At 36.2% G+C, this 13,511-nt stretch overlaps 1 protein-coding gene across 1 annotated transcript; it reads left to right on the top strand.

Annotated features, from left to right (window-relative positions):
* Positions 1-881: 881 nt before the first annotated feature.
* pecam1a (platelet and endothelial cell adhesion molecule 1a) lies at positions 882-13,511 on the top strand. Its single transcript, XM_017493190.2, has 15 exons — positions 882-1,031; positions 1,133-1,156; positions 2,046-2,336; positions 3,411-3,692; positions 3,883-4,143; positions 4,323-4,589; positions 4,845-5,129; positions 6,272-6,553; positions 7,737-7,875; positions 7,971-8,050; positions 9,958-10,011; positions 10,316-10,402; positions 10,545-10,601; positions 11,168-11,187; positions 13,232-13,511. The coding sequence occupies exons 1-15, from the start codon at positions 974-976 to the stop codon at positions 13,280-13,282; spliced, it is 2,238 nt and encodes a 745-aa protein (XP_017348679.1). The 5' UTR covers positions 882-973; the 3' UTR covers positions 13,283-13,511.

A 13,511-nucleotide genomic window follows, 5' to 3' on the forward strand; every position in this document is an offset into this window, starting at 1 on the left:
AAAGTATTGATGTACCATGTCTCCAAACAAGGCATGGCTATGGATTACAAACACTGAGCTTCATCCGAGATTGTGAGGTCTGTTTTAGTATTTGAGTTCAGTGCAAAAATTAGAGGGGTTTTTTTTTATTAGCAGTCAAATCTGGTGTCATGGACTGTGTTTCTTGTCAAAAGTGTTTCACGTTCAGTCAAACTATACTAATGTAATCTAGCCAATCAAGTAAGCAGAAGAGGAAAGTTCCTCAGAGTTTGTTTAATTGCCCCGTGACATTGCATGAGCAGCAGTTTGAAAAGATGTGGTGGCTGGCTTTACATGACTCAGAGCAAGCACAAGTTTGTTAAAAAAAAAAAGTAATAATCATAAAAAATAAACAATAATAATAATAATATTTTATTATTATTATTATTATGATTATGATTATTATTATAATTGTTGTTATTATTATTACTGTGAAATGGCCTCATTAGCATGTTTGGGTAGGCCTTTTTTTTTTATTTCAGAGTGACCAGACTTATCCCATTCATCGGATGCTTGATAACAAACTCACTCAGACAATAAACTAAGGTGGACCAAATTTTCTTCCATAGCCCCAAGTTCTTATTACTGTGCTGTTACCCAGCTATATTTATTAAATCTTAGATAAATCTCTGAATACTGGTATCACCATACTGTCGTTATCAACAGCACTTTTCACATGCTAAATCATTTAATGTATTTAGGCCACTAGACTAAATATCTTTAGTACAAAACTGCATTATAGGAATCAGCAGGACATGTGCAAACATTGTCAGAATGGTGGTCCACTTAAGGGGGCAAGCGAGCGAAACAATCAGAATGCGCACATCCTGAGGAAGTAGCGCTCGCTTCCTGATTAAGGCAAAAACAAAGAAAGGTTAAAGAACAACTCCAGCTGCCTAAAACTCTCCTTCTTACATTCGCTTGTGTGTCTACATAGTCACACAACACACCTGGGATGATGGAGCGCTGGCCATTCTGGCCCACTCTGGTCTTCACCTGTTTTTTAATGCTGTGTAAGTGTTTAAAATTCATTACACTCCAGCTTAGTAATATTTCTATAAAATGTTTCTTTTAACTTTTTCATCTCTGCTCTTTATCTGTTTTTCATCTTCAGGGCATGATGGTGAGGCAGAGGCAGGTAAGTTTACTATGGACCTTCCTCTTCTTTGCTTGGAAAATTGTAGCAATGCTTTTTGCATTAAGACAGCTTTTATGTATTGGCTTATATTTATGTGAGATTAATCACAATAGCCAGACACAAATTGAGTTTAGGCTGTGTAGATTTCTGGCTACTGTGATTTGGTTTTCAACACACTTAACTAAACACTGCTTGTCTCATCTCCAGTTTTAATTTGAACTGTGCAATGTTGTGTAGTCTTAATTTTACTCTGCGATAAAACAAAATTCAAAGTAAAGATGACTGCAAGTGTCTTCGTTATAACCAAAGCACAAGGTTGGCTTATCTTAGTGGTTTGGGATCTGTAGACCTGCTTCTTTAGCATGAAATTAACATGGTATTTGGTATTATTGAAGTCCTGAGTTTTCATTAGTTGAGTGGTGTACACTTGCCTGCTTTGTTCCTTCCTACTTTCTCTGCTTAAAACTCATAACTCCTTCAGTATTGGAGTGGCCTTCCTGTGGACTCCCTACATTGTCAGCATGCCTCTCATTGTTATTGTAGTGGGAGCAGAGAAAAATGAGATGCATATGAAAAAGAACATGGAAACTTGGGATCAAAACTTGGGAACACATGTTTTAGTGAAAATAAGAATTTGAAAGACACATTGTCTGCTTCAGATTTCAAATCTTCATATACACACTTAAAGCTACAATAAATACATGTACATTTTCCGAATATTGAAAACACAATACTCATATACAGTATATAATATTGACTGATTCACATAATATAATACATAATTAAAATATTTATATTTTTTAAAATTGAAAAGCCTAGTGGATGGAAAAAAATTAACCTGATCTTTTATAACCTGCTTTCTTAATTCTTGTTCAACCTTCATGTTCAGCATTCACCATTGACTGGGTGAAGCTGACCCTTCTTCCAGGAACCACAGTGGAGAGAGGCAGCAAACTGACCCTCCGCTGTGAAGTCAAGGTCAGCCACAGTTCCTCACAACTCATGCACACTCTGAAGTTCCTGATGGATGGGAGAGTGATCTACTCGAAAAACACCAGTGAAGCTATGGTGGAGTACAGCCTAGTCCCAGCCAGGGCTTCCGACTCAGGCCTTTACGATTGCCAAGTCCAAATCTTCAAAAAGGAGAAGATCAGCGAGAAACAGAGACTCACTGTAACAGGTACAGTGTGTAGGATAAATAATAGGTGGAACAGATGTGGACGAGACCTTTATTGTCAGTCTAAACACATGACTAATAGAATGAAATTGTGTTCTCCAAGGCCTTGGTGCAACATATTATAGAAAAGTGCTAAAAGTTGATGTGGACAATTGTAGAGTAGAACTTTATTGACATTTATAGCCATATACCAGTATACAGTAAAACAGTAAAATAGCATTCTCCAAATGTAATATTCTTTATGACTAAAGTATCTATTGTGTTGTTCCTTTATGACAGGTAATATTGTTATAGGTGGTCAGTGCATGAGTAAAGTGATATTATGCATTTACATAACAACTGCCTGGTCAGGGTTGTGGCACTTTAGGCTACTTCTTTATTTCTATTTTCAGAAATCGAAATAGAAAAGCCTAAATTCATTTTTTTTTTAAATACTTTGGCAGGTACAAACAAACAAAAACAATAACCGCATGAGCAGGATTTAAAAATGATTCCAGCACACATCTCTAGCTGAGAGCAATTATGAACTTGGGTGAGAAGGAACTGTCAGAGCCAGAATTCACAGACAGTGCTGACATTTCTATCTCTGGATTCTGTTTTCCACAAAAAAAAAAAAAAAAAAAACCTTCCAGTTTAGCCGACACACACTTTAGGTTCAAACTGAAATACAGATGCAGATATGAATAGTTTGAGCACTAAACAGATACAGATAGTATCATTATGTTACACCCCTAATGCACACAAAGGAGGCTGCCAGATTAATGAATGTTACTATTCATTACCAAAATCCCAAACAAAGTTTCTCTGCAAGTCCACTGTTAAACTACTGTTAAATGTTAAAACTGTACAGAGTAATTAAACCTGAACATAATTTTAGTAATATAAATACAATCTTACATTTTTAATAAGTTCATTGGGGAAATGGGGCCAATTGCATAAAGCATCACGTTGCATCATGAAGCATCAAGCATCAAAACTAACTTTAGTTTTCTTCCACTTTTGGAAAAAAATTGTATTTCACCCAAACAATACATGCAAGGGTTATAAGTTTGTCTCACAAATTCTTTACTCATGCAGGCCTGCAGACCCCACAGCTAAAAGTACAGCCCAACATTGTGACTGAGGGTGATGAAGTTATGGCCACATGCAGTGCACCAGAGGAGATCGGTGGTCTGCATGTCTACTTCTACAAAAACAACCAAGATCTCCAGATTATTTATAGCAAAGACAATTCAGCAACCATTAACATAAATTTTCAAGAATCAGGAAACATCTCCCTTCACTGTAACTACATACTTATGCTGCATCCCACTGCAGGTCGGTCCAACAACAGCAACACTGTGAGCATCTTTTTGCAAGGTAAAGACTCACAAACTCGAGCCATTTCAGCTATTTGACTTTGCTGCAAGACTGTATCTTCTCATGCTGGTCATTCCCAAATGACTGTCAAGCAAATGAGTTTCAAACACTGAGCTTTCTCAACATTTAAATGTAGATAATGTTAGTATATTCCACTGTATACTTCCATTTTTGCTTAATTTCTTTTCAGAACTTGAGATAACACCGTCAATAAGAATTCTTCCTAATGCAGTTGTTGTGGAGGGGGACCGAGTGCACATAATCTGCAATGTTTCAGATTACTCCCAAAGTGGCCTTGAAGTTTTCCTGACCAAAGACACTGTGTTACATAAAGACCATCGGACATTCAGTCACAGCTTTGTGGTAACAGCAAATGACTCTGGAGAATATGTATGTAAAACTGAAAAGGGCAATGTTCAGAAGATCTCCAAGGCCCAGCTACAGGTAGCAGGTAACTATCCATATGCAGTAACTATGTCATATACCTGATATCACCAGGTCACAAAGATTGGTTCGGCTTTTAGTTGTAATTCCTCAAAAACAGTGCCATCTTACGATACAAGCACAGCTTGGATCAGGTTATTGATGGCACCTACAGCACTAATTACACTTACTTCTTTTACCACTTAGAGTTGTTTTCAAGACCTACTCTAAGCATGACTCCAGAGTATGTGTTTGAGGGACAACACTTCAACCTGAGCTGTAGGAGTTTTAATATCTCGCAAACACAAATCACTGCCAAAGTGAAGTACAGTCTGTACAAAGACAATAACCGTCTAATTGACGGACATGTCTTCAACACTACAGCAAGCACAGCCAACAGTGGAAATTACTACTGTAAGGCTGCAGCTGAGGGCATCACCAAAGTGAGCATGCCATTGGTTATTAATGTTAAAGGTAAGCAAATATATATAGCTTTTCAATATATGTCCTCAATAATGAGTTTAGCCTCAAATAATGAATGATTTCATGTCATCCAGATATACACATGGTATATTCTAAAAAACTGAAAATGATTTATGGCGGTTATTACACATTACTGAACCACTGTCTATGTCAGTCTATGTTTATGTTAATATACAATAGATATACAGTAAATATATCTGTTTTTCTGATTTTGTATATCTTCATTCTTCTTGTCTTCTCGCTCAGTGCCTGTTTCAGCTCCGGTCTTTCGCACAGTTGGAAAGATTATCATAGGGCAGCCGTTTCAGCTCCTTTGTGAGAGTGAACATGGAACGCTCCCTATCACCTACACCTTACTAAAGTTCCAGAAGCCAGTGGCACACATGACAGTGACTGGTCCTCAGCGTAGTGCTTTATTCAACATCTCCTCCATCAGTCACAGAAATGAGAGCCACAGCTTCACCTGCATGGCTGAGATGCAGGGGTCTCACTACAGCAAATATAGTCCATCTCTCAACACACCAGTCATAGGTACGTGATTTAATGATGAACTCATGCAAAGGCATCTTGGATTCCACAGCAACAAAAAAGATGTGCAAACAGGAGGTTTTTACTTACATGCAGGCTTGAGCCTGGATAAAGAAAGACTACACTTATTAAAGACCATCTTACTAAATTAGGGTGACCATATTCTGGTTTTCCAAAAAAAGAACAGCTTTTTAATAGCATTCAAAACAGTGTTACTATAAAGGCAAATTGTAATGCACTGAACGAGACACCCTATTAGCATCACATATATAAATTGGTTTCAATCTGCCCACCTTTTTAAAAAAATTCCAACATTCTTTTGAATGTCCATGTCATTTGCTGCTATTGTCAAGCAACTGTTTGGTTTGGCCAGGAATTTGGCCAATAGTTGCTGAAAGCGTTTTATAATGGACCAATTGGTGTGCAAGAAGGCGGGAATTACAGAGAGGGGTTAAAGCAATGCAAATATACGCAACATGGTGCAGTATTAGAGCATAAGCACATCATAATAAAAATTCATTTATTCATTCTTAGTAACTGCCTGGTCAGGGCCACTGTAGTGTAAATTAAACTTTTAGTTTGTTTTAATAATAACTGCACAACAGCCCTGTGAAAATACTGTATCTATTTGAGACTAATGCTGGCATTTAAATCTCTGTTTTTTTTCCCAGTGTTTTTCAGTATTTCCACAGGCTTAGTTGTAGGGTTTTATTTTTAATTAAAAAAGCTTCTGGTTTATGCCACACCCACTTTAAATCTGAATACAGGTACAGACACAGATATTTGGAGTACTAAACAGATACAGAACCATCGTTGTGTTACACTCCTATAATGCATGCTTACTTGTATTAGAAATATAATGAAAAGCAGAGATGCTTTGATTTTAAATAAATAAATAAATAAATAAAATATAAACACACACAACTTCCAAACCACTCCTTACCGTCATCTCCATGACCTTCTCTCTGACCCCAGCTTTATTTGGGCTGTGAGAAAAACCAACAATATTTAAGCAACTTAAAACTTAAATAAATAAATTCAAGTATATATTAAAATCAAAAGAAAGAGTTAGTAATAACAATAGTTTGGTTCATGTTTATTCAATTTTTCATCACACCCCTCTCTCTTTTCCATATATCCACTAGAAACTGTGTCTGGACCAGAATTGACTCTTAAAACTAAGGGCTATGTGGTCACCGAAGGTGTGGATCTCATTCTCTACTGTAGTGTGCAGCAAGGAACAGTTCCCATCACCTTCAGCTGGTACCGCAATGGAGTTGTGAAGCCACTGAACAGCACACGAATTAGCAAAACACAAGGATTTCACATCATCAAGTCCATAACTCGTGATGACGAAGGGCAATACTACTGCCAGGCCTACAATGATGCTAATGAGCCAAAGAAGAGTCGTCAAGTCCACATCGAAGGTTATTCTTCACCTACTTTATGTTACACTATTAATGTGTTCTTAAGGGATAAAACATCACAGGGTGTGATACGGTGGTGTGATTCAGCCCCGCATGACATGGAGGGCTGTTACCACCCCCGGAGTTGATAATTTTCCAATAACAGTGCAGTCCAAGTGTTTTATTTCTCTTATACCACAGCAATCTACAACCTGCAATTATTTATTAATTAAAGTTTGACAGATCATATGTTTTTGTTTTTTTTCATTGTTAGATTTAATATTGTGGAACATCCAACAAATTAGTTCCTGTTATCAATTACATCATAATAGCTATACAGTTGTTCCCTCACCATGGTGGAAAACATAAAGTAAAAACTTTACCTTTTACAAAACACTGACCATGGAGACTCCTTCCAAAATGCTAAATAAACATTGTTATCATTAATTACACACATTTTTTAAATCTGATATTCACCATACAAGTCCCTGTGTATGTTCTTACTATAGAAGCGATAATTATTTCGAACAAGCGTATTAATACGAATCTTGCAATCGGAACTACTGTCAAATATGCTGTTAAAAAATATTATCATCACCATCTGGACAAGCAGAATTGAGCATTCAAATGCGCTATGGTGTAATTAATATTAATGCTAGTATTCATGAGAGTTCTAAATCGTATGATTTTCTTAATTATGCAATAAAAAATCTTCAAGTCAGTGTTTTAAGCCTGGTAGGATGAAGCACAAATTAAGCATTTTTTGTTTTCTATCTGTGATCATTGAAGAAACCCAGAAAAGAAATTGCTTGTAAATACCTTTTATCGCACATTCATTCATCAGATTTGCAGTATAGCAAATGTGTAATGAGAATCTGATCTGTATTATGAATTTGTACATTGTGTGTTTTCATAATATCAATGTAATATAGTTTTTTTTATGGAGAAATATAATTTCAATACAAAAATATGATTAGACACCATACCTATATGCACATTCATTAATTTATTCATTCATTCATCTTCAGTAACTAAATTATTCTGGTCAGGGTCACTGTGGATCCGGAGACTATTCAAGGAACATGGGCATGAGGCCAGAATACATTTAATAAAATATAAAATAACCAACTTTCTGTAACTACTGTGGACACAGTAATACAATTGTAATCTTGTTCTGAGTGCATGTTTCATATTTCATTTACAGTGAACTTAGCAGGCTGGAAGAAGATTCTCAGTGGTGTGTCCTGTATCTTTCTTTTGGTGCTTATTGTCATCATCCTTGTCATTTTCCTCAAGAAAGCACATACTCCACGGAAAAGAAAAAGAGCAGTTGAATTATCTGTGTAGGTGTTTCCTGGTTGTCAGTTGTTATTTTTTTCCTCTTATTATTCTGTTATTACTGAATTAATGAATCCTCACTCACTCTTTGTTTTTTCAGAAAGCCTGCACGTCCTAAATCCGAAGATCCCATGAGGGTGAGTCTGACTCTCGACTTTGAGGACAATACTGCAGGCAACGGTAACTTTTTCATATTACATTAATACATAAAGAGTCTACTAGACTTTGTTGATACTTGTTGCATTGGTTGTTTCACTCTAAATGGACAATATTTATCATTGTTTTACAACCGTAATTCCAAAAAAGTTGGGACGCTGTGTAAAATGTAAATAAAAACAGAATGCAATGATTTGCAAATTTCATAAACCCATATGATATTCACAATAGAACATAGAAAACATATCAAATGTTTAAACTGAGTAAATGTACCATTTTAAAGAAAAACATAAGGTAATTTTGAATTTGATAGCCGCAACATGTCTCAAAAAAGTTGGGACGGGGCAACTAAAGGTTGGAAAAGTAAGTGTTAATAAAAAGAAACAGCTGGAGGCTAATTGGCAACAGGGCAGTAACATGCTTGGGTATAAAAAGAGTTTCTTAGAGAGGCAGAGTCTTTCAGAATAAAAGATGGACAGAATTTCACCAATCTACGAAAAACTGCATCTACAATTTGTGGAACAATTTAGAATTTAGAAAACAGAATAATGTTTATAATGGTTTGAGTGGAAGGTTAGAGTGGAAGAACTCTAGTGGCCTGCAAATAGCCTTGACCTCAACCCCACTGAACACCTTGGGCATGAATTGGAAAGCTGACTACATGCCAGGCCTCCTCACCCAAAATCAGTGCCTGATCTCACTAATGCTCTTGTGGCTGAATGGACACAAATCTCAAAATTACAAAGTTAAAAAAAAAAATTACAAAATCAAGTGGAAAGCCTTTCCAAAAGATGCCAATGGCTTTAGAATAGGATGTTCAACGAGCACATATGGTCAGATGCAACATACTTAGTCAACACCATTCGCCGCTGCATCCACAGATGCAAGTTAAGGCTTTACTATGCAAAGCAGAAGCCATACATCAACACTGTTCAGAAGCGCTGCCGACTTCTCTGGGCTCGGTCTCATCGGGGATGGACAGTAGCACAGTGGAATCGTGTTTTGTGGTCCGACAAGTCAACATTTCAAATAGCTTTTGGACAAAACAGCTGTCACGTTCTCCGGGCCAAAGAGGAAAAGGTCCATCCAAGCTGTTATCAGCATCAGGTCTAAAAGCTAGCGTCTGTCATGGTATGGGGGTGTGTCAGTGCCCATGGCATGGGTAACTTACACATCTGTGAGGGATTAATGCAGAAATATATGTACACATTTTGGAGCAACATATGCTGCCATCCAGAGCAGGACAACGCCAAATCACATTCTGCCCGGATTACAAGCGCATGGTTGCATAAGCAGAGAGTGCGGCTATTAGCATGGCCTGTCTGCAGTCCTGACCTGTCTCCGATTGAGAATGTGTGGCGCATTATGAAGTGCAAAATAAGACAGCGAAGGCCCCGTACTGTTGCGCAGCTGAAAAAATGCATAATGGATGAATGGGGGAAAATTACACTTACTAAACTTCTTCAGTTCCCAAACGCTTAAGTGTTATTAAAAGAAAATGTGATGTTACTCAGTGGTAAACAGTCGACTGTCCCAACTTTTTTGGAGTGTGTTGCAGTCATCAGATTTGAAATGAGTATGTATTTTCAAAAATAAAATTTACAAAGAAATGTGTTAATAACTGAATTTTCAAATGACTCTTTTGGGTTTTGTTTTGTTTTTTGCATCTTCAATACTGTCCCAACTTTTTTTGGAATTGGGGTTGTACTTTAGAGTTCATGTAATATAAATATGTTAACACTACATATATATATATATATATATATATATATATATATATATATATATATATATAGATAGATAGATAGATAGATAGATAGATAGATAGATATAGATATAGATATATATAGATATATGTTTTAGTTTAGTAAAGTGGTGATATGATTAAAGTAATCAATGGGACAACAATGTTGTTTTTTTTTCCCTCACAGCCACTCCTGGTATCATGGGCCGGAATGTGTGGCATGATCATGTATCAAGCTCAGGTATAAATTGCATATAAATTAAAATCTATCTAGACTGTAAAAGTGTACATACCATTTATATTTCTCAGTGACATGGAGAAATGAGTGCAATAACATTGAACTTCCACAGAAAGAAAAAAGGTAAATAACTAAAACATGAAGATGTATATGAGTTTAGTATTGTGCTATTTCTCAGCATTACGTATTATCTGAGCAGTGTAATGAGTTAATTCAAGGCTACACCTTCAATCCTAGCCATAATGTTGGTGGCATTTTGTATATGAGTAATGTGTTTATGTAATGATGAAAGATATGTATGTCATAGAATCTGATGAAGAGTGCAAGAAGGAAGAGTCTGAGAAGTCTCAAAACGTTGACGAGCCATCCCTTCAGAATGTGGACTCTGGAGGAGGTGAGCTGCTGCAGTTTGATCAGGATGAATTATAAAGTTTACTGGCATATAAATATAGCTGTTAAGGCTTGCTCATATGCTCATATGTGCATGTGAATGTGCTTTACACCCCATTATGATGCTTGTACATATGTCCCATTAGAGCTTGTTATGCATGATACAGAAACCGTGAAAGATGATTTCCTGGAAATGAAACAAGGTGAGCTCAAATATCGACATTATACACATTTATAAATCTGTGAAGTAACTAATCAATTTAAACCAAGATAGCATTGTAGACTTAAGTACATTTTTCAAGCATGCAGGAGGCACCAGGTGTTATTTCCTATCCTGTTAGTAGGACTACTTCCTGTTTTCACAATTGGCTATTGAGCCTCCTGTCTCTTTGAGGCAGAACACTTTGCCATTGTTTCACTTTGCAAAAATAAACCATTGAGGGATGTTTTTCCTTTGCTGATTAATAGTTTTTGTACTCACTAATTCTTTTGGTATGTGCATGAAACACAACAGCGTTAGTACAATAATGGCTTAGGGAACAGCGATTTATTATCCAGCAATGGCTGCATCTGAAAGGAAATAGATTAGGTATACACACACTCATTAGTGTGGAACTAATGCACAACAAGGCCAAAGCAAATGCCTCACACCCATTTCCTCAGGAGGTGATTGAAAACAGCAAGGTGGGTGGGGTTGTGGTATTAATCATTCATTATTTTCCCTTTAACCCTCTTTTTTCTTCTTACTCTCTCACAATTGTTTTTGCAGATGAAGCGCCCCATGTGGATGTAAGTGAAGCACTATACGTAAACCAATCAACACACACCACACATATGTGTATGCCTTTGTACAGTCAGGTCCATAAGTATGACACAAAACAGTGACACAGATGTTTTGTAATATTGCCTCTGTGTACCACCACAATGGATTTGAAATGAAGCAATCAAGGTGTGATTGAAGTGTGGACTTTCAGCTTTAATACAAGGGGTTTAACAAAAAAAATTGCGCTACCCTTTAAGGAATTACAGCCATTTTTCACAGAGTCCCTCAATTTTCACAGGCTCAAAATGAATTGGACAATTAGCTGATAAGCAATTACATATTTGTCTTGTTTGCCATGATCAATAAAACCATTGAGTACCTGCACTTGCATCCTCAACAATTTCCTGACAATAATACTTATATTTATTATTGTTCGTTTGTTCATTTACTTTTGAGGCTTTGAAAATGGAGAGACTATGTAAAAAATGGCTGTAATTTCCAAACATTTATAGCAATATTTTTGTTATACCCCTTGAATTAAAGATGAAAGTTTGCACTTCAGTCACATCTTGATTGTTTCATTTCAAACCCATTGTGGTGGTGTACAGAGGCAACATTACAAAAATGGTATATATAGTTTATATTTATTTACATTTACATTTATTCATTTAGCAGACACTTTTATCCAAAGTGACTTACAAATGAGAAAACAAATTCTTATGGGCCCGACTGAATAATGTGTCTGTTATAAGCCATCACACTAAAGAAAGAATAAGGTGCACTGGCTAGAATCTATGTACTAGTAGTTACAAGAACAACCTAAACAATTGTAATGATTTGTTTACGCCTTGATTACTTTGTTTACTCACCTATAAGCCAGTGTATATGAAGCTCTGTCTCCCAGAGTCTACAGCAGTTTACCTATGTTAAATTGGTAGCTTTATAGTTAATCTTCTGTCAGCTCATCTTACTTAGTCCATGTATATAATATAAGTATTTAAGTTTGCTGTAAATGTACCAAAATCTGATACAGCAAATAACCAAATTTTTTATGCAAGAATGGTTCAAAATGCTTAGGAATGGGATCATCAACTCTTGGAACGCAGTCTGGGTGCAGACCCATCAAATTACTGTATTTCAGCAGATCCACCTAAGTGCATGAAAAATTCTGTAGTAGAAATTATCAAAGCATGTGGGAAAAATGACCATAGTTCCAAGACTATAGAGTGTATAAACATGAACCATTGCTGGCAATTATTACCCAAAGGAAATTCTCTGAGAAAGGTAAGAAAAAAACTTGTCATTAACTGTCCTGTACTCTGCTCCTCCACTAAAAATGTTCATAGTGTGAGCATGAGGCAGAGTGATTCGTGCCCCAATGGGCCTCTATTAACACTGGCTGTAGTTCCTATTTTTGACCACTATGCGCAATAATAACTGTATGGCGCTAAATAGGATATAAATATGGAGCTTTTAACTGTAAAATTTCAACATTTTTGTTTGTTTGTTTGTTTTTTCAAATCATTAATCTCTACATAAAGGTGATTACTGTTTCAACAACAATATATCTATTTTTTAGACTAATGCAATGCAGAATGTTGTTCTTTTTTGTGTGTTTTGGGGGGTTTTCAGTGTCACCTTAGGTTATTTATTTGTTTTTAGAAGTTGGTGATGGCCACCCAATTGTTATTTAGGCCCTGATCAATAAAAACAAAGAACTGAAGGAGGGTGTAGTTTCTTTTTCCTATGACTGTATATATGGTAAGTCTCTAGTCCACCTGCCCCTATAGACAAACTGCTAGTGAGTAAGAACAATAAAAAATATTGACCAGTGCACCTTTAAGATATCAAAACTCAATACAAAATATGGTTATATTAATAATAATAATAATAATAATAATAATAATAATAATAATAATACCTATTCATTATTTGCCAGTTAAATCATATGCTGCACTATATAGCTATAGTGTCCTGCATCATAATGTCTACTATTTGCTAATGAAGCAAAATAACACATAACACAGTAAGTGTTCAAATAATATGGCTATTTCTGTATCTCTGCTGCAGATTGGTCTGGAGTATGTTCAACTTAACAACTGTGAACTGAAACCTGAGTAGACTCCCTCTTCACGAGACACACTACATGTAATTCATATGTAATTTATTCGACTTCCACTCCAGCTCCACCTGCCTGCCAGTGAGGAGACCTTGCTGTTGTGTATTGTATACATTCTATGCCATTTTATCAGATAGTGCTATTTCTGTATATGGTGTGAATTACTGGTTGCACAAATCATTGTGTTGTGATGTGACATAGTTGAGAATAAAGGATGTGCTTTCATCAAGA

The sequence above is a fragment of the Ictalurus punctatus genome, chromosome 2 (assembly GCF_001660625.3).
Source record: "Ictalurus punctatus breed USDA103 chromosome 2, Coco_2.0, whole genome shotgun sequence".
In the NCBI taxonomy this organism is placed as follows: domain Eukaryota; kingdom Metazoa; phylum Chordata; class Actinopteri; order Siluriformes; family Ictaluridae; genus Ictalurus; species Ictalurus punctatus.

Bases quoted from the DNA above. Each gene is read 5' to 3' on its own strand.
- pecam1a (XM_017493190.2), top strand. From the start codon at position 974: ATGATGGAGCGCTGGCCATTCTGGCCCACTCTGGTCTTCACCTGTTTT. The intron at 1,032-1,132 runs GTAAGTGTTTAA...TTTCATCTTCAG, and splicing joins CACCTGTTTTTTAATGCTGT to GGCATGATGGTGAGGCAGAG. The intron at 3,693-3,882 runs GTAAAGACTCAC...ATTTCTTTTCAG, and splicing joins TGTGAGCATCTTTTTGCAAG to AACTTGAGATAACACCGTCA.